Source organism: Plectropomus leopardus, chromosome 4 (genome assembly GCF_026936395.1).
Source record: "Plectropomus leopardus strain MGB_pleo_1.0 chromosome 4, ASM2693639v1, whole genome shotgun sequence".
Classification (NCBI taxonomy): domain Eukaryota; kingdom Metazoa; phylum Chordata; class Actinopteri; order Perciformes; family Serranidae; genus Plectropomus; species Plectropomus leopardus.
Window position 1 is genome coordinate 29,699,157 of NC_142179.1, and position 27,533 is coordinate 29,726,689.

General features: G+C 42.0%; 2 protein-coding genes across 5 annotated transcripts in view; one reads left to right on the forward strand and one right to left on the reverse strand.

The window, feature by feature from the left end:
* Positions 1–18,217, reverse strand: part of cabin1 (calcineurin binding protein 1) — a 45,153-nt gene extending 26,936 nt beyond the window's left edge. The window contains exons 1-30 of one of the 4 annotated variants that reach the window (XM_088077066.1): positions 18,033–18,217; positions 17,393–17,451; positions 17,179–17,271; positions 16,962–17,075; positions 16,301–16,435; positions 15,964–16,144; positions 15,742–15,871; positions 15,478–15,627; positions 14,805–15,112; positions 13,243–13,420; positions 13,020–13,153; positions 12,711–12,928; positions 12,410–12,482; positions 11,845–12,032; positions 11,585–11,722; positions 11,107–11,295; positions 10,768–11,010; positions 10,525–10,678; positions 10,312–10,427; positions 9,695–9,856; positions 8,458–8,664; positions 8,162–8,307; positions 7,771–8,032; positions 7,310–7,480; positions 5,545–5,634; positions 5,228–5,388; positions 5,034–5,131; positions 2,741–2,806; positions 1,794–1,979; positions 461–855 (exon numbers count right to left, since the gene is read on the reverse strand). In XM_088077066.1, the coding sequence (XP_087933192.1) occupies positions 461–855; positions 1,794–1,979; positions 2,741–2,806; positions 5,034–5,131; positions 5,228–5,388; positions 5,545–5,634; positions 7,310–7,480; positions 7,771–8,032; positions 8,162–8,307; positions 8,458–8,664; positions 9,695–9,856; positions 10,312–10,427; positions 10,525–10,678; positions 10,768–11,010; positions 11,107–11,295; positions 11,585–11,722; positions 11,845–12,032; positions 12,410–12,482; positions 12,711–12,928; positions 13,020–13,153; positions 13,243–13,420; positions 14,805–15,112; positions 15,478–15,627; positions 15,742–15,871; positions 15,964–16,144; positions 16,301–16,435; positions 16,962–17,075; positions 17,179–17,271; positions 17,393–17,395 (4,689 nt within the window). In that variant the 5' untranslated portion in view covers positions 17,396–17,451; positions 18,033–18,217. Of the gene's footprint in view, positions 1–460; positions 856–1,793; positions 1,980–2,740; positions 2,807–4,919; positions 5,132–5,227; positions 5,389–5,544; positions 5,635–7,309; positions 7,481–7,770; positions 8,033–8,161; positions 8,308–8,457; positions 8,665–9,694; positions 9,857–10,311; positions 10,428–10,524; positions 10,679–10,767; positions 11,011–11,106; positions 11,296–11,584; positions 11,723–11,844; positions 12,033–12,409; positions 12,483–12,710; positions 12,929–13,019; positions 13,154–13,242; positions 13,421–14,804; positions 15,113–15,477; positions 15,628–15,741; positions 15,872–15,963; positions 16,145–16,300; positions 16,436–16,961; positions 17,076–17,178; positions 17,272–17,392; positions 17,452–18,032 lie in introns of all 4 variants that reach the window. The other 3 variants (XM_042487468.2, XM_088077067.1, XM_042487470.2) reach the window with 3 other exon arrangements.
* A 1,850-nt stretch (positions 18,218–20,067) lies between these two features.
* neflb (neurofilament light chain b) lies at positions 20,068–22,769 on the forward strand. Its single transcript, XM_042488464.2, has 4 exons — positions 20,068–21,201; positions 21,383–21,507; positions 21,610–22,106; positions 22,192–22,769. The coding sequence occupies exons 1-4, from the start codon at positions 20,131–20,133 to the stop codon at positions 22,386–22,388; spliced, it is 1,890 nt and encodes a 629-aa protein (XP_042344398.1). The 5' UTR covers positions 20,068–20,130; the 3' UTR covers positions 22,389–22,769.
* The last annotated feature ends 4,764 nt before the right edge of the window (positions 22,770–27,533 follow it).

Here is a 27,533-nt window from a genome sequence, read left to right on the forward strand (position 1 = left end):
AGGGACATGGGCTGTATTAAAAAGGTTCGACATATGGAGCGCTGACAGAAGGATGCCACCAGAGGAAAGCTCAACGCAACCTCACTGTGCCAAACTGGCTGAGTGAGCACTGTGCTACCTCCCACGCACACCTCTGCCCACAGCGCCTCATAGCCAGCACAGGCTGTTTCAACAACTCATGTATTACTGCAGAGCTCACAGACCCACAAGAAAATCCTAGGGGGAAAAAAACAGCCATCATAGCTCTGTTGTACTTGTCACCAAAATAATGAATGCAAAATGTCCGTGTGACTTTTGAGGAAATTGTGAGACTGCTTAGCAAGCCCAATCTTCTGTAAAGGTCACCATTAATGACATGCGGTACTGATTGTAGGTGTGTGGCTTCGGTTTAATGGATGACTTGGCCTTTGAAATGCAATGAGAATTGACGGGTGCCATCAGTTAACACAGGTGGACTGACCTGGTGTGTCTTGCTGTTTGTGTAGAAGAAGGCCAGGCGGTAGAGACTCTTGTAGTGCTGAGGGAAGCGGCTGAGGCAGAGGAAGAGAGCACGGACGCACATTTCCACCAGCATTCGTCTCTGCTCGACACGGTCTGCGGGCAGTGCCTTGGGCACCTCGATCACCTCAGCGGGAGGCTCTGGCTTCTTCTTTCCCTCACTTGCTGGTGTTTGAGGAGCAGCTTGTTGAGAGTGGGCTGGCTTTGGAGGGGTGGCTGGGACTGGCAGAGGATGAGGACAAGGGTCCACGGAGACCTTGGGGGCTGAAGTTTCTGGGACTGTCACCACCACTGCTTCTACTACTTCCTGGATGACTTTTTCTTCCATTTGGATGCCGGAATGTTCTCCATGTGATGCTGAAGAAAGATTTAAATAAAAGACTTTCAGGATTTGAATTCAGAGTTTTGCATGTATCATCAGTTTTCTGCTTTCCTACAACTCATTTTCACAGTTTTGTTTTGTGTCCAAATTTCCATGTAATACTGTACTGTGCAACAGTCTGAGGCCTCCATAGATGTGTTGTTTTAGCAAAGTTGCAATGAGTATGTATGTACAGTATATACTTATTTCTAAGTCTCTTTATCAATATACAAACAAAGAATACAGAGTATACAATGCATTAAAAAAACAAATAGTAAGAGCAAAATGGCTTCTTCAGACTGAAGTGAATATTTAGTGAGACCTCCCTTTACACGAATCACCTCTTGAAGTTCATTCAGTCTTGAAGTTTTCTTAAAAATTATCTAGTATACCATAAGATTGGTGGTATAAATCTTATTAAGTTTGCCCGAGATAGTTCAAGACATACTAAGTGAAAAGGCAGGTCACATTAAATACTTGACACTTTAGATTGTTGAACTTATTTTGTTCTTAATGCTGTATACATATTTCCTGTATGTTCTGGTTGTACTTCAGCAAAAAGACAACTGAGAAATAAATACATATGATCATTATAATCTTGCTAAAATAATAACAAAGTTTCAGGTGGCCTAAGACTTTTGCACAGGACTACATACAGAGTATGCCCCTATTGCATAACGAAATGAAATGCATCTCTTGACAAAGGGTTAGAAGTACCATCACAGACACAGCAGAAGTTAATTTTATGTGATTTTACTGTCCAAACTTGTGTGCGTGAAGCAGACAAAACAGAACCAACATGCATGTAGGCATACAAGTGAGGAGTTTGACCTGTCAGGTGTATAGCCAGTTAAAATTTTATTAAAAGATGTATGACAGTCTTCGCATGACTTAACAAAACCAGAAAAGAGAAGTAGTTTCAGTCTGAGTGTACCTGTGTCCTCAGATGCGAACTGCCCGTGCCCGTCCTTCACAGGGGTTGTGCTCTCTGATGACGATGAACTGACTTTCCCCGAAGCAGGTTTGTGGCTGCTGTCTTGTGAGCTGGCGGGATCTGTGAAGGCATCCTGGGTGGAGTTGGAGTCAGAGAGCATCACCACCTCACTGTCCTGACTGCGCTCTGCCGAAAACAAAAAAACATCATGGGTCATGCCGCCAGACGCATGGACCCAGATCAAGACAAATGACTTCAGCCTGTGGGGATATCATGGGTGAATACACATTCTGTCTGACAAGTGAGGTTTATGTAACTCATTTTAAAAGTTGATAATACTTTAATTTCAGGTGGGACAATCTTTCACTGGTCATTAAATTAAGATTACTGTCTTGTATGAATTTAGACCACTTATTCAAAATGTGTAATGGCATACTTTAACAGCATGCTGTGTAGGCTGCTTTCAAGATAATGGTTGGAGACTTTTTTTAAATGCCAAACATTCCCTATTATTATGTGGGGGGGAGAAAAAAAATTAATATAATTATAAAAACAAAAATAGGTCATGAGCCACAAATCCTTATTAGTGCATCCCTAATGACACATTGTTATAAAGGAGAGAAGGTTTGTTTTTTGTAAGTGGTCCAAAATCAAAATGCCAGCATTCCTCCTAATTGCCATGTTGTGCAGTCTCAGCAAAAAATAAAGTCCTTGGCAGGGAACTGTAAATAACTAAATCAGAAGGGCAATAAGCTCTTGCTATTTCAGTGAATAATGCACACAAGGGACTTTTCAAAAGACTCACAGTCATGAGTTAACAGCAAAGTTACTATGGTACTGGAAGCTTGGTGTAAACTGACAACTGTGCATTCAATGCTTCACGCAACTTCATTTTGGATTAAAAAACATAGCCTCTTAGAGAGTCTGGTGGGTTTGAAGAGCAGTACCATTCAGGGAAGCCAGCCACATTGGAGACCTGGGCAGGCAGTAATCATGGTCAAACCCTGGTGAGGCTGTTGGAGATATGGGGAGCTGGTTTTAAAATATAATCAAGAAAAGCTGCATCTCTGAATTTATGTTTTTGAAAAATCTGCAGTTTTTCTAAAAGATCCATTTCTGACAACAGATTTGAATACAGATTCAATGCCACTCCCCTTGGAAAAGTAGAACCTGATTCAGACACAAATATCTATGAGTGCAGTGCAAGTGAATTAAAATTTTGAGGATCCACATTTCACTCATAAACTTTAAGAAAAATGCTTGTGATATGAGAGAGCTGCCTTTCAGCAAAGCAGAATAGACACTCTGATTTCGCTGATCTCGTACTTTACTGTCAAAAGAGCAGCACATGGTAAAAATCCGGAGAGAAGGTGGAGATGATCAACAGCAGATCATTTAAGAAGCATTTAGCCAGATAATGATTAGATAAAGGTATGTCTGAATCAGGCCCTACACGCCCTCCAATCAGGACTTAAGCCAGAAAAACCAGACAGGCAAACAAGTACATGGTGTGGTATTTTCTGACTTCAGTCTCACAGTTGTGTGCCGGTAACAGGCCAGCCACATTCTTGACTTCACACTAATTGGCCATAATTGGAAATTATATCCAATTAGTGGAAAAAGCAAATACATGACTCACAAGAGATTCTGAAATATTCAAAGAGACTGCTTCACATTAAGCCCACACCAAAAAAAATGTGACCACATGATACACCAGACAATTCAGTGAAGTGTGATAAAGAACTGACACCTGTCCAGTCGTGACGACATTCACCCCATTAGAACTACATGCATATAAATGGCAAAGCAGGTGGTAAAAGCAAGCAGGCAAAGAGGTAGCAGGCAGGTAGGTAGGTAGGAAGGAATCTGGAAAGGGTGACAAAACTGGCAACATGGGCAATATGGCTGCATTATTTGCACATTCAAGCTAAACATGACACATGGGGGGGGGGTGAACAGATGTCACTGTTTTTTTGTCATATGGAAAGAATGGCCCGCATTGTTTTCTCCAAAACAGCATTTCGGCTTTTGTTCCACGGTACTCTGCATTGAGTTACAACTGGTGAAAATGTTCCTGAAATTGAGATCGAAGCTGCTTTAACTCTGCGACATATTCAAAGCTTAAGTACGTGGCTGTCTTCTGTAAAGTCTGACATTCTCAGTGACAGAATAAAATCCCACTAAAACGTTCTCAGACACACTTTTTAAGGCTCATCTCTAAAATTTGAACAAAGACAGTTATGATGGCACCACTGCAAAGCTTTCCATAAAAGATGGTCAATGTGCATGGATCCAAGTCTGTTTTTCAAAAACACTTATTTTCTATCTTCACATCTAGCTTCATGAGAAAAATACATAGTTCTTAGTGGGTAGCATAACAATGAAAACATTCCTTTCTATCAGAGATGCCATTTAGGTCTGCCCAACTGTTCTAAACATCACCTCCAGTGGACCAGCTTGCTGGTTTGTTGTGTTTCTTATCTCTATTCTCATTTCTTCCATTGTACTCTGAGGTCTCTTGCAAAAGAGATCTTAATCTCAGTACATTACCTGCTTAAATAAAGGTTATAATAATACAGCAGGTCCTTGCTGATGAATATGTAATCAGTGTAACCAACACATGAAAATTAGTAGCAAATCACGCTGGATTAGCACCAAAGCAAACCACCACCAACACACAGTGAAGCAACAATCAGCGACGTGCCGATGATGTTAAAGGCTTTACGAAGTTACAGCAAAGCAACATTTGTAACATGTTAGCAGAGGCAAGATGATCGGTAAGGAAAGAAAACAAGACCAGCAATAAAGCAACGTCTATAAATGGATGTTATTTCAGCACACATACACACACACATGCCTTAACACTCTGCAAAACTCAATCTTCAAATCATTTGCTTCAACAGAGCTGCATTGCCAGGCATAACAAATTACTCAAATAATCAGTAGCCATATTGCCCATTTCACCACATCCCAATCACCCAGTGCATGGGGATCATTATAACTGAAACCAAAGCCGTTAAGCATGGTGATTAGCAATCTGAGCGCTCCCCAAGTGGGTTTCCTGACCCGGTGCAGAAAGGGCAAAGAGCCCAACCCCAGAGACAGTGTCTAGGACTGGGACTGTACCATCAGCCTGCTGCTCCTCATGCCGCTGCTGCTGCCACTGCTGCCGTCGGAGTGTTTTGCGTTTGGCGTAATCATGGTCAAACGGCGTGGCCACGTAAGGAGGGGATGTCAGACCTGGGGTGGCAGCGGAGGGATGGGAGGAGCTGAGGACGTTCCCTATGCAACTTGACGAACAATTAAAGCCTTCATCCATCATGGAGGGGGGTTTCTCCCTGCAGTGGATCAAGATCAACATTGAGAATGAATGTTCAGGTGTGAGATCAAATGCTTTTTCACTATTCCTGCTGGGTTTTATTTCTTTAGCTTACTTTTCATGGGACCTAGGCATGCTTGGCATACTCTTCTCTTCCCCCCTGGCAAATGGCCCGGTAGCAGCCTCAACCAGCAAATTGAACAAGAGCTCGTGTTCCAGATCAGGTATATCAGCCTCTAATAGTTTCAGAGTGGTGGCACTGAGACGGAAATGCAACTAGAAGAAAGAAGTTGGAGAAAAGAAGCGTTTAATGGTCCACAGGTTTGTGCGCAGTGTCTTTAAATGGGAAAGCATTCAGACAGTTATCTTACGTAACACACTGAACGTGACACAATCAGAAACTATTTGAGCTATCAGCCACAGGTAGTTTACCTCCAGGGCTTCCATGGCCAGGTCAGGAGGATTATGGTAATGGATTTTCCGGGGGTACCGGGCAGCTTCTTCATGCAGATAGTGTGCTGCCTAAAAATATAAAGAGGAGAGTCACACACCCAGCAATCACCCTGCAAAGCAATCTAATGGGTAAAATAGAGGGAAGGAGATAAACAGATCAGATAAAAAAGAAAAAAGCTATGTGTACTGACATCCAGGTTCACTCTCATCCTCTACTGACCTCTGTGACACTGTGTTTCATGCAGGTTCATCTGCCTCCACTGATCTAATCAGAACAACAGAGCGATGACTAAACCCATACATTGTTCTCTCTAGGAAAAAACATCTTGCGAGGGTGGAGGGGCAGCGATCTTTGTTTCTGTAGGCGGATTATGAAACAAATCCAGGGAGAGCAAGAAAATGTTTGCCATCAATTTTGTACCAAAGGATTATTTTAATTACTTTCAACTATGGTTATTTTTCCCTGTTATTTTTTCCATCGTGACAACTACTTTTACTGTTCCCCTACATTCCTCACTGAAGTCTATTATTTGTTGACCATTAGACTGAAGTACTCAGAAATATTTTTTTTGTGAAAACCACAGACAGTGTATGCAGATCCCAATGCAGCATATATTATTGTTTAAGATGTGTTGTAAATAACCCTTAAAGCTTGAATGATATGTTTCTGTCTTTGCCCTGTGAGTAGCAGCATTTCTTCTGCATTTCTAAAATCCCTTATCAGGACGTGAAAAACATAAACTTAAAGGGATGATTTCCAACCAGCTTTGTATTTAAACAATGTGGGTAATATGCGTAGATGAACTGTGGTAAACTTCCCTCCATCTAACCAGAGCCTTGATATCTCTTCTCCCCCGACAGCGAAACTCTTCCAAATTATGTAAAATACATCATTTGAGGGGGTTTTGCTGGCTCTCCGACTGTTGCTCGAAGTATAGGCTGTACTTCTGTATTTTCCACCACCCCTGCTGCCAACAGCGTGGACAAAGAGTATACAGTTAATCAACAGAGTTACCTGCCCCTCTCTTTCTCTCAAACTCGGACTGAAATCAGATAAAATGCTAAAACTAGGCAGTGCTAATTAAATATTAATCAGGATTATATTACTGCACTATCCTTTTCTGTTTCCAGAAACATATTTAAACCCCCGCTTAGCTATAATAGCTACAGTTTGTGAACAGGAAGTGGCGCCATAGCGCAATACTACTTCCTGCACAGTGAAGACACACAATGAAACAGAGCACTAAGCAGCGCTGATTAAATATAAACCAAGGTTTCGTTACTGAGTTGCAAAGTGTTGCCGATATCATACAGTTCTACCAGATTTTGGATAAAATTCCTGCCGTAACAAGCCCAGTTGCTTTAGGAGTGCTTTTGGAGTGATTTTTCACAGTAGAAAGTGCTGCTCTCCTCTATTACAGTCATTCCAGTTTTTCAGGTGGGAAGCTTTAAGAGACAGGTGCTAAAACGAAGCATTTCAGACAAAGTGGTTCAGCACAGACAGAATGAAGAAAATAGTGTTTTTTTACATTAAAAGCTTGTAAACATTTTTTCATGAACTTGAAAATGAGCATAAGAGTTGCTCTTTAAGACAGGTTCCACCCAACATACTTTTTGACACATTTAATCTGATGCCAGAGTATATCAACACCTCAATAACAAAGTTCATTGTTTAAAAATAAATTAGAGACCAAATTCCTTGGCTGATCAGATAAACTTGAGTTTATAACCTGAAGCTGTTTACCTTCTTGTAAAGCTGCAGATATTCCGCCGGCGGCTGTTTGCGTTTCTCTGCTATCTTCCCGAGCATGTAGTGAATAAGCCACTCTTCTTCATCACTGTCACCCTCACAACGGGAAGCCCCCTGGAAACACTGGAACGCTGTCTCCAACATGGAGTCTCTCCTGTCTTCCATCTGAAGACACAGACACAGACACAGACACACACACACACACACACACACACACACACACACACACACACACACACACACACACACACACAGTGGAGCCTTCATGAGTAATTTAGCTCGAGGCAACACACCAATTTACTCTACAATTAATTCACATGTGGAACAAGCAAAAGTGACAGGATGTGACATCTGTTTATCTCACATGTGGAAAATCTAACATAAAAGCGGAGTTAACACAAACTGACAGGGAAAACAGATGAGCTGCAGGATAAATCTGTTAAAATGTGCCTCACCTGTTTAACCACCTCTGGGGGGAGCTCGTTGCGCCACTGCTTGAGCTGCCGTGAAGCAAATGTATGCAGTGCATATGAGATGGTACCGTACTCGATCCACAGCGACAGGTTGGAGCTGTCTATTTCTAAGGCCCTCTTAAAGCAGTTGAGCACTGCCTGGGAGTGTTTCCAAATGGGAACATCGCTTTTCAGCTCATTGGAGTTAAGCTTTTCCTGAATACGGCTGGCCCTCGCCAAAGCCATTCCTGCCCAGGAGTCAAACCTGAAGAAAGAAATGTTCAGTTAAAGTTACTGCAGCTGGTACACATGTATTTGCTAATGTTCATAACATAAATAGAGTTAAATTTTGATGTTTTGTCATTTGCACAAGCAGTGTAGAGAAATGAGCTACCTGTTGGGACACACGCATATGTCATGCATATAGAACTTGATGGCTTTGGACTGCTCCTTGTTCTTGAAATGGTAATCAGCCAGCAGGTAGTACATCTCATTAATGATTGGAGGTGCAGGGGCGCTTCCCTCAGGAAGGCATGGGGCCTTAAAGAGATCAAAGGTCAACATTTATTTGACAATCTTGATTCTCAGTGACAAGCCTGCAAATTAAGCTCAGAGACTGACATAAAGAGATAGTTTAGCATGTCTGAGTCACTGGTGTTCTTCACATTCGGTGTGGGCCCAACGACTGACCTTTTCTGTCATGCCCTCAATGTAGGCTGCCACTTCATCCATGCTGAGGGTGGGGGTGTCACTCGTGGGGGCGATGCCAGTGAACCTCCTCAGCAGATTGGCCAGTTCTGCAGACACTGTGCTTGTCTTATAGCTATCAAATTCAGGCAGTGACTTTGGTTTGAAACACTGGAACATGAAGAGAGCATCACACCACAGCAGCTCAACCTGCAAAACACAGATTAATTCCACAGCAGACAATCAGTCTCACAGTCCACTGTATTAGAGTGTAACACGCAGCGCCAGAGCAAATTAGTGGTATCTGGGTCCCCAGGGGAGTCTCCTCTTGCACTGTGGCATTGCATAACTACAGTCAGAATGCCAGTCATGTAAATATACTCAGAAACACAACTGTGGGAATGACACCCACCTGGTGGCTGGATACATGCATTACAAAAATACAAGAGACTAGGGGCTGTATCCACAAAGCTTCATGGCGTCATGAGTCATTCTAGTGGTTAAATTCTCACATGATACGAGTTATGATGATGTCTGAGATTCATTTTATAAAAATCTAGCAGTTCATGTAGTCAGGGCAACTCCAAATGTGAACAAAATGCCAGACTAGCTAAACATTAGCTGTACATTTTAAGGGTTTCATAGCAGAAGAGAAAATGACTGAAAAAAAGACAGAAGAGGGCAAAAAATGCCAAACAGCAGTGAGTGAAGTGCTACAGATCTGATTTTGCAGGTATGTTGTTTGTGGTTGATCTAAAAGTGTTCTCACTCAGTTGAATTCATGCTATTATATCATTAACACCATTATACTGACTCAATTTATTTCAGGGACTGCAGACGTGTGTACCTTACAAGCTGACAAAACAACATTAATGGATAAAGCAGCCTTTCTCTGTGTTGAGGGTCAATGAGGGCACATGTTTGCGTCACTGCCAGCAAGCTCCTGTTCAAGCTCTTTATGTAGTTTTGCCAATACATGTGAGAAATCATACCAATTAGTCAAAGCTTTGAACCATTTTCACCACCTCCTCACTATTTCACCGCCTCTTCAACACCCTTTGGCTATTATCTAAATAGCTGCTCTGTCACATTTGGAGTGTTTTTGTTTTACATTTTCAATTACATAATATATTGGTTAGAAATGTGCAAACTTAGCGGAGATTGATTTTTGTATTATGTAACTCAATTGATTAACTTCCAAGCAGTCAAAGGCATGATCAGACGTTTAGAAGCATCTGACCTGTGGAGATGAGTGGTCCTCCAGGTAGCGGGCCTTGCTCTTCTTACTGGGGTAGGCATACAGGCAGAAAAAGCACTGTTCCAGAGCCATCTCCAGCTCCTCTTTGTAGGGATGAGTGTCATTGTTGGAAGAGGTTGCCACCTCTTTTTTCAAAACTTGAACCTACAACAAACATAAGAATAAAGCTCTGTCATACTGTTCAAATGGTCCTCACAAATTAATCAAGTAACAAACATATAAGGTATGCACCGAATGGGGTTCCGATTTTGTCCGATTCCTTTTTTCTTTATAAAATTGCATTATATGTTCATTAAAAACATCGACTATTAACTCATTGAGTGCCACTGACGTATATATATGTCATTCATAAGCCAACGCTTGAGTGCCATTGACGTATATATACATCATGCAAACCACTGTGCGACAAAGAATTGGCTTCATCTGAGACTGAGCGACCATTTTGATCGGTGCCTCTCTAAAATATCTCAGGTAAACTGTTGTTTATGCAAGTATTTAAAAACATGAAATCCATAGCAGATAGAATATTCATATATGCAGGCTGTGCATTCTCATATCACCCTGATCAGGACGCAGCATTTGCAGACAAACAAACTTACATAGAACTTGAGAAGAGCGCCGTCTGAGTTGCAGCACATGGAGCGACGCCCAAGGTACTCATGGGCTGTGTTAAGAAGCATCAGGGAGGAGGGCAGCATGGGAGTGTCTGAGTCATCTGAAAATGAGACTTGAAAAGGTCACTCGGTGCAACAGCAACCCTAGCAGAAACACCAAGCAAAAACTGAAGGCATAAAAACAAGAAGTCAACAAACCTTCATCATCCCCTACAGACATATGCTGTCGAAGCATACAATTAAAAGCAGCCTCCTCGTGTTTGATAATGCGATACAGGATGATCCAGGGCAGAACCGAGAAGAAATATGGCTCTTTGGGATCGTCGGAAATGTTCATGCTCATATCAATCAGCTGAAAATACAACGACAACCACAATAAATTCCACAGGCTGATCAATTTCAACAGTTCCTTATCAGTATCACCTATTGCTTCCTTCCAACCTGAATAAGATTGTTTGCCAGTCGAGCCATACTAGAGAAGTGGGGGACATTGCTGAGAAGCTCAGAGTGTTTGGTGAAGCAGACCTCGATGCCATCCAGCAACTTTACAATAGTGCTGACCCACTCCTCCTTACTAGGAGGAGAATTGCTTGGGGCAGAGTTGAGCTGCTGCAGGGCTTCGTTCAGAGCCAGCTCGCTACACTCCAAACACTGCTGGTAGTCCTGCAGCTTCAACAGCGAGTTCTAGGTCAGAGAGTTCAGATTCAGAGAGGAAGTGTCAACCACCACACATTTCAAAAGATACATCAGCTCAATCGATACTGTTGTAGCATATCTAACCTGCAGTAGCATCAGCTGAGCTGGCCGCTCTGGTGCTGAGCTCACAAACTCCAGAGGTTTACTCCGGCTGCCATAATTAAGAGTGGGCTGCAGCAGACGCACAACGGAATCAAAGTCTGCCGACTCAAAGAGACGCTGGATCTCCTCCAAAGACTGACAGCGCTCCAGAGACTTCAGCCTCTTGTCAATCTGTCCACGGGGAGAGGGAAAACACAAAGTCAAAACAGCCAGAAGCTCTTTGAGGGACTCGCTAACAGTGGTTTTTTAGAAATAATAATTTACAATTATGTTATAAAAATTCTAGAAAAAAACGGAAATATTCATTTAGTTATTTTGCTACTCATATTACACATTCATTAATGGTATCTCAAACTTCAAACTGACAACATTTTCTTATAACTTATGAAAACATGAAGGAAATTAAAAAACAAACAAACAAACAAAAAAACATTGGGATAAGGGTTTTCAGCACACTGACCTCCTCCACAGAGATTGCTGCATCTACACGAAGGTTCGGCAGGCTGATGGTATAATGTTTCCCTTCAGGGGTCTTTGGCTTGCTCTGCAACAGGCCCACACACACATCATAGCTCTCCAGGGCCAACTCCATGTCTCCCTGACAAAAGACAAGGAAGACAGAATTACAACTCACGTCCAGCTAAGCTGAGTCCTCTCAGTTCTCTCAAGGACCCATACAATCAGAAGTCAAGCAAACAAACAACAAAATATGGACTTCACCTGCAGGGCCAAGAATCTGGCCTTGAGCCAGTAGACGCGCACCATGACATCCAGCCAATCATCCTCAAACAGGTCTCTCTGGGATGAACCTAAGGCCAGGAGCAACAAATCACTCTGAAAGTGCTGCCCAGGGAATTCTGAGTCAGCTGCATCACTGCCGGGACCGATGCTGCTCCTTCTTGGAGACACTAGATGAGGAAAAAAATATAACAAGCCAAGTTTAAACATACTGTTCCACACCGAAGACTCACCAATATTTAGCAATTCTTGTGTGTTATCATGTGAGGAACTGTCACTGCAGTGCCCCCCTTTAGGCAAACCAGTCAAAGTTTAAAATGCAAAAGAAACAAAATTGGCATCTATCACATTTTGGACAGGTTGAAATGTTGTCAGTAGTGCTTGAGATATGATATGTAACACATGGACACATTAACATACATTGTGGCACCCCTCTTGACTAGCTAATCTAGCTTAAATAATGCAGCGCAGTATTGTAATGCATTAAATAACTATGTTTTGTAAAAATCCAATCTTAAATGATGACAGTTAGCTCCCTGGTACTCACCGGTCTTCCCCTTGTTGTGTAACCATTGCTCCAACTGCAACTCCATGCACGCCAAGCTCATTGACAACATGTCCTGTACATATATGCAGATACATACAATAACATGAGGTTAGCTCTGATGACAAACTATAAATTTGTTTCTATTAAACCCTGAAGTCTGCAGACTTCTCTAAAAGTGGATCTAAATTAAGTCTAGAACTGTTAGAACAACTGGGACAATGCCAATGTTTTAATTTTAACACAAACCGAAAATAATGTTTGCTGAAATAATCTAATTCGTGTTCAAGTAATCAAGATGTACCCGGATGTGTTGGTGGCTGCAGTCCCGAAGCAGAGGGTTAGGAAGACCACTGCTGTGCTTCCTCCAGGTCTGATGGACCTCCAGCACCACAGCAGTCAGCCCCCGAGGCCACTCCACCATGAACTTCTGACCCACTGCTTTCAGATAGCGCATCATCAAGTCCAATATACCACCATTGGTCATATTACTGAGGAGAAAGTTGTGGACATCCTGTTGCTCTACAGAAGGGAGTGCACTGTGTTAGTTAACAGAAAAAGCAACATGACACAACAGTGTACTATAAATGCATATCCAAGATGTGTCACATGCCAGATTCCATGTATTCAACCGAGTCAGCAGGAAGGCAACTCCCATGTAGAGGCTGCATGTCCTCCTTCCCATCACACTGCGTTTCAAGATTACTCAGGCTCTCGTCATCATTATCAGGATCGAACTTCCTCAGCCTAAAAAACACCCAGTTAAATAGTTATTATTAACAGAACTACAACAAGCAATGTATCTATATATTTATATCCAGTTCAGTGCAAGGTACCTGGAAGGTAGATATTTAAAAAGCAACTCCTGAAAATCAATCTTCTCTTCCTTCTTGCATTTTGTGTTTCGAACACGTGCCGAGCGTCGCTTGGCTGTCTCCCCACTATCTTCTACCACACGTTTCCTTTTTGGAGCTTTCTTAGCTTTATCTGTCAGTGAAACGTCCATTGCTGTCACTGTGAACACATAGTAGGATGAGCATTAAATCTTCCAGGATATAAATTTGACAGTGGCTTAAGAAAATAAATAATAGTACTTATTTATTATCATACACTGCTTGGAACTGCCTGCCACAAAAGCTTGTGTGGTCAGATGTCTGAGAGAGGAAAACTCTATGTTTTTGAAGGGTCTTTTATGCTTTTAGGTTGTTGAAGGTTGTTTTTTTTTAAATGTTATTTTTACATGAAGCATTTGTTTTGTACATGGAGAACAAAATATTGTACAATGGTTTGGCTCATTGGCAACTGAAAGAGCAGAAAACAAAGATTCCTCTGAGCAACAGTTCAATGACAATAGAAGAAATCAGCAGTAATTGGTAAAAGAAACTAGAAGCTTAGCACCCAAATGTGTGCAGATCTAAATGGGAACAGGTTCTGGTTTCATTGACAAGTGTAAAATAAAGCCTGGAACAAGCTGGAAGTAACAGGCAACATGTTGCTTTAGCAAAGTGATTCGTCACACTTCACATTAGAAGGTCAGTGTTTGAGATGGCACTGTTAGAATTGGATCAGGGAATATCACCTGAACACACTATTGACTGAAAAATCACAGTTCAAACCTATTCGATCTGCCACTGAATAGACTGCAGAGGACCAAAAGAAAAGCAGCCTCAGGAATATTTAATTGCACCGTTGTGGTTCAATAATAATAGAGGGTCACTTTTCTTTTCTAAACTGGAAAACAAATTCAAAGTTGGAAGGTATTTGGGTGAAAAATGGTTAAAGCTGTAATGATTGGTTGAGCAATCGATAAGGAAAATTAATCACCAACTATTTAAATAATCAATTAATCGTTTCAGCCATTTGTCAAGCAAAACTGTCAAACATTTGCTGGTTCGAGCTTCTTATATGAAAGTGTTTGCTGCTTTTCTTTGTCAGTCATGATAGTAAATGAATAGTCTTTCGGTTTCAGACTGTTGGTTTGACATAAGAACCAAGATTAAGATGTCACTTTGGGCTCTGGGAAATAATGATGAGCATTTTTCACAACATTTTCGAAACATATCGATTACTTGTGAAAATACTTGGCAGATTAATGAAACTAATCATTAGTTGCAGCCCTAAAAATGGTTACAACAGTAATCTCCTCTGTCATGCAGAACTGTGGGGACATCGACTAAATTAGAATTTTTAATAATTCAATTCCTCTTCTTTTGGGGGCAAAACTATTTCAAATGTAAATAAAGCATTTGGTGTCTGAATTGTAATGTTTCTATTGCTGTTAAAATAGCCATTATTGAAGGAAAGCAGAAAAACATTAATGGATCAGGTGATTTCAAACTTTTGTAGAGCAGTGTATGTTAGTGAGAAAAAGAGAAATGCATCTTTATAAACAACTGACCGACAGGGGGAGCAGAGGTGGTGACCTCCACAGTGGTCTGGGCGGGGGTAATCTGAGGTTGACTGCTGGTTTGAGACAACGCTGCTGGCTCAGGGAGAGCCATCGGCGGCAGGGATGAGCTGGGACTGCTGCTCATCACGGTGGTCTGGCCCATACTGACGGGGCTGCTGGGTTGGGGGAGGTTCTGGAGGAAGTTTGGATCACGGTACTCTGACAAGTCGATTCTGCGGCCAAGACTTGGGCGTGGTGGCTCACATGTCGTCTGATGTCTGTACATCGCAAGAAGGCTTTCGCCCACATGCTTCCATCTGAGACACAAAAACAACAGCTCATCAATATTAGCTCAAACTGTCAAGAAAGGAGACAACACTGATTCACTGAGAAAATATGAGGGGAAAACCAGATATTACAACCCTTGGGGGCAGAGACTGACAAAACTGAGCACAGAAAACAATTACTTCAATGTCAGTGGCACTCAACCAAGAATTTAAGTTAAGTATATCCCATTTCTGCAATTTCTAGCTTTGCATTATTTGGTCTATCCTTAGAAAGAAAAAGAACATTACCCAAATGTAACATGCATTTTTTATTTAAATTAATTTATTCACTTTTAAATAAACCACCCAGACAGGAAAAACAAAAGCATTCACAGACACATCAGCACAGCACTCACGAGAGGCAGCGGATGGGCTGAATCAGGACAAGGTCAGGTTTTGGTTCACAGTGAGAGAGAGCCTGTCTGCGCTTCCGTAACTCCAGCGCCTCTTCCACAATGGATTTGCATTCCTCTATCTCCACTTCAACATAGTGAATAGACATGTCGCTGCAAATGACCCACATAGAAGCACAGAGGTTCATCAGTGATGTGAAAGTAGAGGGCTGCAGCTGCAGCACATTTAAACAGATGGAGAGGTTAAAAAAAGTGAGCTGGCTTCACCATTTCATGAACATCTGCATTGTGTCCCTCTTCAAACAAGGCTGCTCCTCAAAAATTTTCTCCTTCAACACCAGGCCTTTAGTGTAACAGTGATCCCTCTCCAGAGCTTTGGCGATGAAGTACAAACAGCCTGGAAAAATGTATGCAGATGATAGTTATTTTATTTTCAACACTTGGTAATGAGGATACAGAGTAAAGAGCTTATGATGATGTATAGCATACAGGTGTAGTCACTGAGTGTGTAGAGAATAGTTATAAGGTTGTCCAGGCAGGGCCAGTGGTCTGGGTTACAATGCAATCCCTCCTCAAAGGCATGTCGGGCCAGAGGAATGCGCACCAGTCGCACAGCCACCTGACCAATTTTGTACCACATGTTCACGTCAGTGGAATCCAACATAACTGCCTGAGGAAAGAACAGAGCAGAAAATATGGTATAAATACTCAACACAATGTTATTTATGAGGAATAAAATGATAGATTTAGTTGTACAAAGCGCTGAAATGCCAAGACTGGTAATAAATAATGACGTGTTCAACTGGCAGTGTCTCATTTGTTTTACCTCCAAATAAAACTCCATTGCAGTCTCCAAGTCATCCCTCAATGCAGACATGGTAGCCAAGTTTTTGAAAGTCGAATATTTCAACATTAGTCCGGGATGCTTGAGACCCACTTTCTGATCTTCCGATGGCATGGCCTAAAATATTAGAGAGTACATTAAATTTGGCACCCAATACAGTGTAATGCAGGCAAAATGAAGGCCAACATGTACAGCTCCTGTACATGGACAGGCTTTGTTACTACTGCAAAGCCAAATTTAAAGGGCATATTTTACATTTTATTTTATCAGTGAAACTGATTTTGGCACTTTAATCAGAATTTTTAGACAAGAACATTGGTGCAGCCTTGCCCAAATGCACATCTCTAACAGTCTCACCAATAATCAAACAAGTGACTTCATGAATGAAGACTATTTTAGAACCAGTTACTGAAAATTAAAGCATTCGGAGGACTTAAAAAGGACTGTTGCAATGTGTGTTAAGTATCTTAACAATGAATACTGATCAGATTTGTCTGCCAAATGAAGATAAATTAGCTTACTTTACATAAATATATCAAATCCCAGCCATTTTTGGATTCTCACTGACTAAACAGGGTGTATTGCTGTGATCATGTGAGAGCATTACAGCTTTGACAGGAGTTTACACTGTGTGATATTTTACCTCTTTGAGCAGTGGAGTTTTGAGAAGCTCATGATAGGCCTTGGCAGACTCCTCAAACTTGTCATGTTTCTGCAGATCTAAGGCTTTATGATATAAAGCAAATGCCTCGGCTTCCTGCAGACAAAAATAGAAGAAGAAAGGAACAACTAAGTTTGTCAGATTTACAGATGAAAAACGTCTGCATTATATTGCTGATTCATCCACAGACGGTCTGTACCTGAGCCTCTTTTGTCTGACTCTTGTTACTTCTCAAGGGGTCCTGAGACTCATCTGCAGCTGTCGACGCAGCATTCAGTGCTGCTATACGAATCTGTCATCAACAAAGACAGACATATAACCCAGGTGGGAAAGCCAGCAGGGGCATAATAGTCTGCACAATCACAAGAAACAAAATATCTACCATGGATGCACTCAATAATGTAAAGCCTTACCATGTTAGCATATGTCAAGCAGACCTTCCAGCTTCACGGTTTGCAGCTTTTGATTGGATCTATAGAAATACCAAACAGAGAGAGGAAGATTAACAAGACAACAATTTATCAAGAAAATGTAACGTCGCGTGAAAAACATCGATCAACACATGCAAATGCAAATCAATTTGCCACTTCCAATAGAGAGCCTCTTTATTATTTATTCAGTTTATGTAGTGTTTAGAGTATCTGAGAGCTTCTCTGGCTAAATAAACATTGACTCGACAGAGAAAAGGGCAAGGCAACCTGCTGTAGCCAACCGTTATCACTTGACACTATTGCTAATTTAGACGGTCTTGGGACAGACTGGCTAACCTAATAAAACTGCCACTCAAAAGTTAGCCTGGTTAGCTTAGCTCTTCGGTGGGGCATTGCAGCAGTTTGAACCGAGCGAGCATCACTTACAGCTTCACTGAGGAATAACACAGCAAGAGCTGCGAACAGCAGGTGGTAAATACATCTTCCTAACGGGATAGCAAATTAAACTATTGTTAGCTAACACCCCTGCTAGCTGATATTAGCAGACACATTATATGAGCTAACGTTAGCTAGTGTTTCACCGGGTGACCATTAACGGTAGTTGCAACGCTGTGTGACTTACCGTTCATTCCCGTTTTAACTGCATTTGTAACGTTGCTATTACTACAGCGAGGCAGCGGACTCCTAGAAACACCGCGGCCATAAGTGGACGCAACACACAAAGCAAGTTTAAAACTTCATTTATTCACCATCCTTTGTTGTTGTTAACGTTACGAGCCTTTGCGTCACGGCGTGACTTTTGCTACCCGCCATATAGTAAAGTCGAGGCTCATTGGTCAATACGCTGTGGGCGTATTCTTGTGACCAATCATATATCATGATATTGCGTGAAACCACTCCACCAGTACACACCACTGACATGTCATTTACCACTAACGTAAACGCTTGTACCAGTAATTTAGGCTACTAATTGCAATAAAAAAATACCAAGATTATTATTTTATGTAAAGAGACAAAATTAACACTATAATTTAGACACGTGCATATGGAAATTCTGAAAAAAGTCTCCAAACCTGTAAAAATGTGTTGATTACTGACAACTCTTATTTGTGGATGTACTTTTAAATTATGGACTTTATTGGAAACACATGGAAGAATGGTTTAAACAAAAGATTGTACCGGTTACACTTAGTTCACATGTGCATTTGATGTAATGTTTGGGGTAGTTATGAAAGAAAGACAAGAAAGTTTGTTGACTAATACGATCATTATTATGGCCAAATATTATTCGCACAGAGCTAAATTCATCAAAACACCACCCATCTTCATGACGTCCCATAGTGAATTTTTGTTGTACTGCAAATCCCTAAAATGTATGAACTCTTAATATGCAAATTAACAGCTCAATTGTGTAGGAATGTACAATTAACAGACCCTGAAAAATAATATGCTCACTATCAAATGAAGACAAATCGCCTCTGGTTTGTATTATTCATGTTGTATTATTTATAATTTGCATCTTTATTTATTTTCTATTCTTTAGTTGTCTTCTGTTATTCATTTTCTTTTCCTTTATTTTCTTTTTCTTCTTTTTTCATCTCTTCTTCTACTCAGATTAATGACCATATAGGCCATATATTATTGCATGTCAACCATATTGTTAATATGGTTGACATGCCTGATTGTTGTATATGTGATTTTGTTTTTTCAGTTGTTTTGGTTATTAAAGTACAAAGGTGATCAAGCAAATACCAGAGAAAGGACAGTTTTCACTGTACACTGATGTTTCTGCAGCCTTAACCAGTTCCAGTCTATTCGGAAAAAATAGATAATAATGTTTTCATCTGATGAACTAAACCTGTGAACAATATACTTTTTTTTTCTTTCTAATTTTTCCGTCTGGCAGTACAATTGCCTATTCCATAGCCTGCACTGTTGCATGAGCAGGGCAAAACCTCACCATAGTCTCTGAGAGAATAACCAGGTAGGCTTCCCAGAAATCATCATTATTGATCAGCATATTGTTACACACTGTGTATGCATAGTCAGTATTTGTAATGTGTAATCTGTCTGCTAAACAGACAACCACTAGAGGGCAAACTTTTATTTTATAATTCATGAAAATGTTCTCTCTGAGACTGAGGTGGTGTTTTAATAACAGGATCAACCAGACTGTTTGCTATTCAGCTGTTTTTCTTTTCATTGGCATGCTGGGACATGTAATGGTAATACTTAGATCATAATAATATTGTTATTAATATTATTTCTAACACAGCAGACGGGTGGATGATGCAAAGCAGTGTCATCTTCTCCAAACTGAGGTTTTCCTCCCTTCGTCTTCCATCAGGCAGTACAGTTACATGACAGGTACATAGTGTCTTAGTCAGGATTTACAGAGGCAAATTGTAACGACTTCTGCAGTTTTTAGGAGTAACAGTGTACTGTTTTGTCCTCAGTGACCCTGTCTGTTGCAGTCCCTTGTTGCTCCACCGCTTATCCCCGCCTCCTCCATCCCCTGCACTCATCCTCACCCCACCCCATCTCTCCCTTGGCTGAGAGTGGCTGGCAGGCTACATTATCAATCGCTTCTGTCAGCATGCCTGCAAAAAATAGCTTACGTCACAGTCATTACTGGCTCTATAAAAGCCAGCGTAATGCAGATTCACTGTGCAGTCAACCCAGCTACATTCCTAGACATAGAGCAGCCCGTTTCTCAAGCCATGTCTTCCATCGGCTTTGACCCTTATTTCCCTTCTTCTTACAAGAGGAAGGTGGTTGTACGCAGTGCAGGATATGGAGCTGGAGGAGGAATAGGATCAAGGTCTGTCTACTCCACCCACTCAGCCCCAGTAACTTCCTATGCATCTTCACGCAGAAGTTATCCAACACACACCCGAGCTATTTCCAGCTACTCCTCCGTGCTGTCTGCTCCAGTGTCTGCAGCTGCCGCTGAGCTTCGCCTTGACCAAGCAGCCCAGGTCAGCTCTGAGTTCAAAACATTAAGGACCGAGGAGAAGGCTCAACTGCAGGACCTGAATGACCGCTTTGCCAACTTCATTGAGAGGGTCCATGAACTGGAGCAGCAGAACAAGTTGCTGGAGACTGAGCTCCTCCTGCTCAGGCAGAGGCAGACGGAGCCATCCAACCTCCGGGCCCTGTATGATCATGAGATCCGCCAGCTCCGTGCTGCTGTAGAAGAAGCCCGCCATGAGAAGCAGGCAGCCCAGAACCACAAGGATGAGATGGAGAATGTGTTTAATAACCTGCTAAAGCGCCATGAGGAAGAAGTGCTTGGCAGAGAAGAAGCAGAGGGCAGGCTCATGGATGCCAGAAAGGGAGCGGATGAAGCTGCGCTGGGCCGGGCCGAGTTGGAGAAAAGAGTCGAGAATCTGCTGGATGAGTTGGCCTTCCTGAAGCGCCTCTGTGAGAGTGAGATTGCAGAGCTGCAGGCCCAAATCCAGTACAGTGCAGAGGTGTCAGTGGAATTGGAGGTCGCCAAACCTGACCTATCTGCTGCTCTACGTGACATCCGAGTCCAGTACGAGAAACTGGCACATCGCAACCTTCAATCCGCTGAAGAGTGGTTCTGCAACAAGGTGAATGTGATGACAGTGAGCGCCTCTCGCAACACAGAGAGCGCACGCAACACCAAAGATGAGGCTGCAGAGTACCGCCGGCTCCTCAATGCTAGGACGCTGGAGATTGACGCCTGCCGTGAGATGAATAATGCTCTGGAAAACCAACTGCAGGACGTGGAGGAGAAACAGAGTGCTGAGATCTCAGCACTGCAGGTGAGGGCACAGAAATAGATGGAGAGAGCTGCAAAGGTCTCTGTGACCTTCCTTTGATTAAAAAAAAGTGCCAATATGATCATTTGTTGAGCATGTAGTGTTATCCAAAGACTAACTGAGATGCAATATGCATCCAGTCCATAATGCGCCACCAACATGTCATTTTATCTTTCCTATACAGGACACAATAAGTCAACTGGAGGATGAATTGAGGGCTAACAAGAATGACATGGCTCGCTACTTGAAAGATTATCAGGACCTCCTGAATGTGAAGATGGCCTTGGATATTGAGATTGCAGCCTACAGGTAAGTGTTTTGCATACTGCGCTGTAACTGAGGGATTTAAATGCATGCCATCAATAAAAAACATCTTATTTACTTTATATGATGTATGTGTTATTCTATTAGGAGGCTCCTTGAAGGAGAAGAGAATCGTTTAAATGTGGCGGCAACAGGCTCCTTCAGCGTTTACTCCCAATCCATGTTTGCTGCTCCATCCTTTGGAAGAACACAGTTCTCCCTGCAGTCTCAGCTGAGCTCTGCAGCTCCGTACCTGCTGAGCTCCCGCTTGTATACTTCATCCCTCTCCACAGAGGAGACAATATCTGCAAGCCAGGCACAGCAGGCGGAGGCAGGCCCTCCTGAAGAGGAGGAGGAGGAGGAGGTGGAAGAGCAGGTGGAAGAGGAAGAGAAGGAGGAAGAGCAGGTGAAAGAGGAAGAGAAGGAGGAAGAGCAGGTGGAAGAGGAAGAGAAGGAGGAAGAAGAGGCAGAGGAAGAGCAGGGAGAAGAGAAGGAGGAGGAGGAGGGAAAGGAAGAACAGGGAGAAGAGGGCGGGGAAGAGGTGGAGGAAGAAAAGGAGGAGGAGGAAAAACAAGAAGAGGGAGAGGAAGGAGCAAATGGAGAAGGTTAGTGTTGTCATTTTGTTTAACTGATATGCGCATGTGTGTAAATTGATTCTAACTTTTATCACCCTTCACATTATTTTGGAAGAGGGTGTGGCAGAGGCTGAAGAAAAAGAAGATGAAGAGGGAGGTGGAGAGGAGAGTGCACCTCAAGAGGAGGAGGATGCCAAACAGAAAGCGGAGGAAGGCGATGAAGAGGGTGAGAAGGAGGAGGAAGAAACTGAGAAACAAGAGGAGACGGAGGCCGATGAGAAAAACGGAAAAACAACAGATAAAAAAGTCTAAATTTAAATGCTTAAAAAAAAACCCCAAAAACTGCTAGCATTGTAGCTGAAGGATGTCTTCTCTGGTGCTCTCTAAACCGAATGAAAATCTCTTGAAATCCAGCAGTGACCACAGCATGTACGCAAACTGTACCAGCGAAGAAACGAAACAATATAGAAGCTAATGAATAAAGAATAAAGACAGGAAATTTCTGGAGTAGAAATTCTGCATTAGGAACATCTGTTTGCAAACACCTTTGTGCTTTACTGACACAGATACATGCCTGTAACGACTGTCTGAATGTGCAATACGCAGTTTGAGATGCCTTATGTCACTCACTTAGTGCTTTAAAATCCATGATGTGCTGCATTGAACTCAAATAAAGCCTTGAAGCCTTGTCAACCCAAAGCTGGCCCCGGGCTTTTCATTTGTGCTTATGAACAGGAACAGTCGTAATGACGTGTCAGACTGAATGACATTCAGCAAATAAACACATTAGCAGGAAATTATATTAAATGCTCAAGCGCTGACTCACTTTCACAAGCAAGGGTAGATTTTACTTTCAGAGTTCTTTCTCACCAGAATGTTAACAGGGGTTAATGGAAAAAGTACATAGACAGCAGCCAAAGAGCATTTGGTTTTGTGCATATTGATAAATCAGTCTACAATTGAGTGGAAGGGAGGGCTGCATCAAAGTCAGCAATTCTGGGTTGTTTTCTTTTAGCAAAAGTGACATGAAAATGTACTTAAAAAACCCAAACAAAAATCATAGTATATCAGACAGAATTAAGCTTCACATTTTCACCATGATCTGCCGATAAAACCTCGTTAGATTTCTCTTGACCTGGCTTAACCGAAGTCTATAGGGAGTGAGTTACAGTGACGTTTTTGTCTTTATCTCAAGTCAGCAGGTCGTCTCTCTTTGCCTCTAGTCTCCGTGTGATCAGTGAGCTGACACTGGTGTTTTTCCTGCTGCCTCACCCACCATCCACATCACTGTCCATAAATCAGGGCACACTGAAACCTTTATGACTCAGCTTAGTCTGCTGCACCAAAGAATCTGGCTAAGTGTCAACTCACGCAGGACAGCAAGAGAGAGAGAGGAGGAGAGGGAGAAATTTCATTATTTCATTAGGGAGAGAGAGGAGAAATCATGGAGAGAGAGGGAAATATCTCGCTGCACTAAACCTTGACAGAGGACAGACTGTTTTTCACCCAGCAATGAGGTGGAGAGACCAGGGGGCTTCCTTCAGGCATCTGCAGAGATGCAATCCCTATCACACAAATGAACCCCAAGAAATGCAATCTGTCTGTCTTCTCTTCTCACGCACACAATCACACCAAGGAGTGTGAACTACGAGCTTCTTTTTGATGTATCTGCAGCTCACTTTGAAATCTTGCATCATCTTATAATTGTAACACTTTTTTCTACATGTGGTACATGACCCGGCCCATCACGCATGCGTCAAAGCAATGCCCCATATCCAATCTCCTCTCCAGCTCCATCCTCCTTGTCCTCAGTTTACCCCACCCTGAACTACATTATCCTCTTCCTTCTGTTTCCAAAATGAGACCAGTCCAAAGGAGCACTCACTTTAATCACTACAAATTCTACTTTGAAATGAATTTGGCTCCGCTTACTCACACCATTCACCACTCAAAGAGATAGCAATACTGCAAATGTTTCCTTATTGATTAAAAGTACACTAATGATGAACGACCAGCTGCATTTTAAAACACAAACCATGCTGCAGACAGAATGCTGAACAAGTGATAGAGTTCCCTTCACAATATATATAGTAAACCAGCAGTGGGATATATGGATAGTCCCTCAGGTGCTCATATCGCAGACGCATACAGCTCTTGGAGACTTGTGTGTGTGCAGTGTGTGTGTTGATGCATGTCAGTGCTCAGTGAGACACAGATCCGCGTTAAATGTAGCATATCAAAGCAAAGCTGTATTATTTTTATCACATTTCATCTAGCAGTTATTGAGTTTCACCTCCTGTTTCATCTGTCATATTTGGGCTGTGAACGGACTGCTGTATAAATCTTATAACTCCCTCTGCCTCTTGTGGGCACACACTGTGTCAGAAGGAGGGGGAGCCCATCACAGGGGCCCACTGAGACCTCACAGACATATGATGCTGTGATGAAAAACATTGGGCTCAGGGTGCAGGAGGAGACATTGGCAGCAGCTAGTATTGTACAGTTACTCCCAGCTAACAAATAATAATAATAATAATGATTGCATTTATATATATATATATATATATATATATATATATATATATATATATATATATATATATATATATATACATACATATAATTTATTTGACGCTTTTCCCACAAGCTACGTTCTGTAAGTGTTTCTACAGCTTATCTGATATAGTCCGCTCCAAGTTCACAATTTCCCCACTCGAACTCTGAACTATCACCTATGAACGTGAGCTCACCCCAGTCTCTCTACGAACTCTGCTCGACCCATGAACTCTGCTCCACCCCAGAACTGATAACTGTCCCTGCTTACCTGCACCCTGATTAGACTCACCTTTGCTTCATTCAACCTACCGAAAGATTAAGTAAAGGTCATTACCAACTACTGACCTTCTCTGCTGTGCTGCAGTTGGGTCCTACCACATCCTGTTACATGTATAGGTATTATGGATACTTGTTTTTGTTTGTCAGAGCTTTTTTGTTTTTCTTTTTTTTTCAGTTATTCAAAATCCAATAGAAAAATCCCACAGGTTTTTTGGAAAGCGAGCCAGGGTATGCTAAGTGTATTGTTCTGTATTGATCAACAAAAAACACCCATTCACCTGCACCATTCTATTGGATCTTTGGAGAATTTTCCCCTTGAGTTCTTTTATTTTTCATTAAAAAAAAAAGAGATCAAAATCTAAATGAAAATTTTCAATAAAATTACCCCTCCAGGGGTTTGTGCGCTATGCTGCCTGTCGCAAGATCTGTCAGTGGTTACACCAAAATAAATTCTGTGTGAGTCCTACATACAGGATGATTATAGCAGGAAACCCATTTTTGATCTGTCTCAGACTTCTTGACATTCATCTATTCCTAGACTTTAACAGCATGTTGTTAATAGGCTGGCTTGGTCCCAGAGTCATGAGACGTTGTCTGCATGAGGAAAAGAATATCAGCTTTCCATTACAACAAATGTGTATTACATTTCAGGAGGATGCAGAATACTGTGAACAACTGTTTTGGACTCAGTGTCAGAAATCTAATCTGCAAACCAGCGGGGACTCTGGTTGTTATTTGCTTTTGTACTCTCATGATATTTAGGTTTACATCCAAATTGATGCTGAGGTGAAATGCTGTACTGAAGTAGAAGCAGCAGGATTAAACTACATTTAAATTCAATCTTTAAATGATGCTGGGGTAAAAGAATAAAAAAACAGAGTTAATGCTCCCCACGTCTTTGGAAAGAGGATACTTTCACCTTGAGAGAAACACTTGTCATCCTGAGAATGTTTTTTTAAATTTTAGGAGGATATATGCCCTCCTCTCAGACTGCTAAGGACCTGGTCCAGACAGTTAGGATGGTCACGCTGCAGTCTGCCTTTTTGCTTGTCAGACAGCCTCGCTTTGTCTCCAGAAAGAAAAGGAAGTTTCAGATAAGAGTTGTGGCTCCCTCTGCTGATGTCGGAGAATCACCTAATTAAAAGCCACTGTCGAACGAATCTTCACATTGGCCTGGAAGACAGCAGACAGCAACTATTTCATTTTAAAAATGTGGCTCTCTCTTGTCCTAAAAATAGACACTCTCTTCTCCTGGTGTGCACATAGCCACAGTTTTGAGATGGCCTTATGTGCCCACTGCATGTGTACAAAGGATGCTTCAGTGAGTCAGATGGAGACAAATGTAGGAGCCGCAGGGCCCATCCTTTCTCATGCATCACATCCCGAAAATGAGATGTTAGACATGTGGATATAAATTTGCTATCCCTAACTCACCTGCAGAAGATGGATTCTGTGATCACATGCATTAATGCTATATTTTTCCCACCGTGATGGCTGTGTTCCTTCAGGCTGAGCTGCAAGCAAGACCTTTCCGTGCAAAATAACACTTTATCTGGCCAGCCTGTACTGTTCTCACATCGAAAGATATATCACGAGTTGAGTGAATGCTGAGGGAATTCATGTAGGTGTCAATATTAGTGCAGAAAAATAATTGACAGCTTGCATCATTACAAAGTGACGCAGATCTGACGTTTTGGAGCAAGAGCTACAGAAATGTGTCTTATATGTGACATTCTGTAAAAGTTTGGACATTCCTGCACCAAAAGCCAACAGAAAATCAATGTCTGCCCCAGGATGTTGAGTCTTTGTGCCCAGATAGTGCATTGACCTATCTGCACAGCAACGCAGGGCACAGGCTATTACCTGATTCTGCTGCCAGACAGCCAGGTGGATGCTCAGGCCCAATTTGCCTCTGGCGTCATGCGGCCCTGGCAGCGGACCCATAAATCCATTAGGCCTTTTGTCTGCTTTTGTCTCAGCAATTGAACACCTCAGCGGGAGCCATACAACCAGTGTGTAGAGCCCTACCACTCAGAAGTCTCTGAAGCATTGTAGTTTGCCGCATCATAGAAATCACAGTTCACTGAGTTTAGTGATGTCAGCCGCTGAAGTCAACCACTGAGCAACAGTGGAGTCAAATCAGGTCAAGCTTTATTCAAATGGTACATTTCATACATATGGATGCTTGATACTTTATTCCTCCCATAAAATAATGAAACACACAAGGCCGTATGCGCTCAAGCATGTTTGCACACCGAGTTATGCTCCAGAGTGTAGGAAGGTGGATGGTAAATTGGAAGCATATTTCTTTTTGTTCCAGCTGTCTGTCATGCTAAATGTTCATTCATAATGTGTCTGTTTGGTGACACACTGAGAGGCCCTGAGGCGAAGTAAACAGACAGGATGCCCTTGTTTCAGCACAAAAACAGTAATCTACAATAACTACAGCCCACTATCACTGCAGAACTTCTTCATTTTCACGAAAAAAGTAAGAAAATTTACATTCTGCATCCACATGTGTTTCCATTTACCTCACACCTCTGTGCATGGTCAAGTGACTTGAAAATCTTTTTTATTTTTCCACCATTAGTAAAAATGTGGACCCAGTCTGTTAGGGTGTCT

Coding starts and splice junctions, on each gene's coding strand:
- neflb (XM_042488464.2), top strand. CDS start 20,131: ATGTCTTCCATCGGCTTTGACCCTTATTTCCCTTCTTCTTACAAGAGG. Junction 21,202..21,382: donor CTGAGATCTCAGCACTGCAG/GTGAGGGCACAG, acceptor TTTCCTATACAG/GACACAATAAGTCAACTGGA. Junction 21,508..21,609: donor ATTGAGATTGCAGCCTACAG/GTAAGTGTTTTG, acceptor TTATTCTATTAG/GAGGCTCCTTGAAGGAGAAG.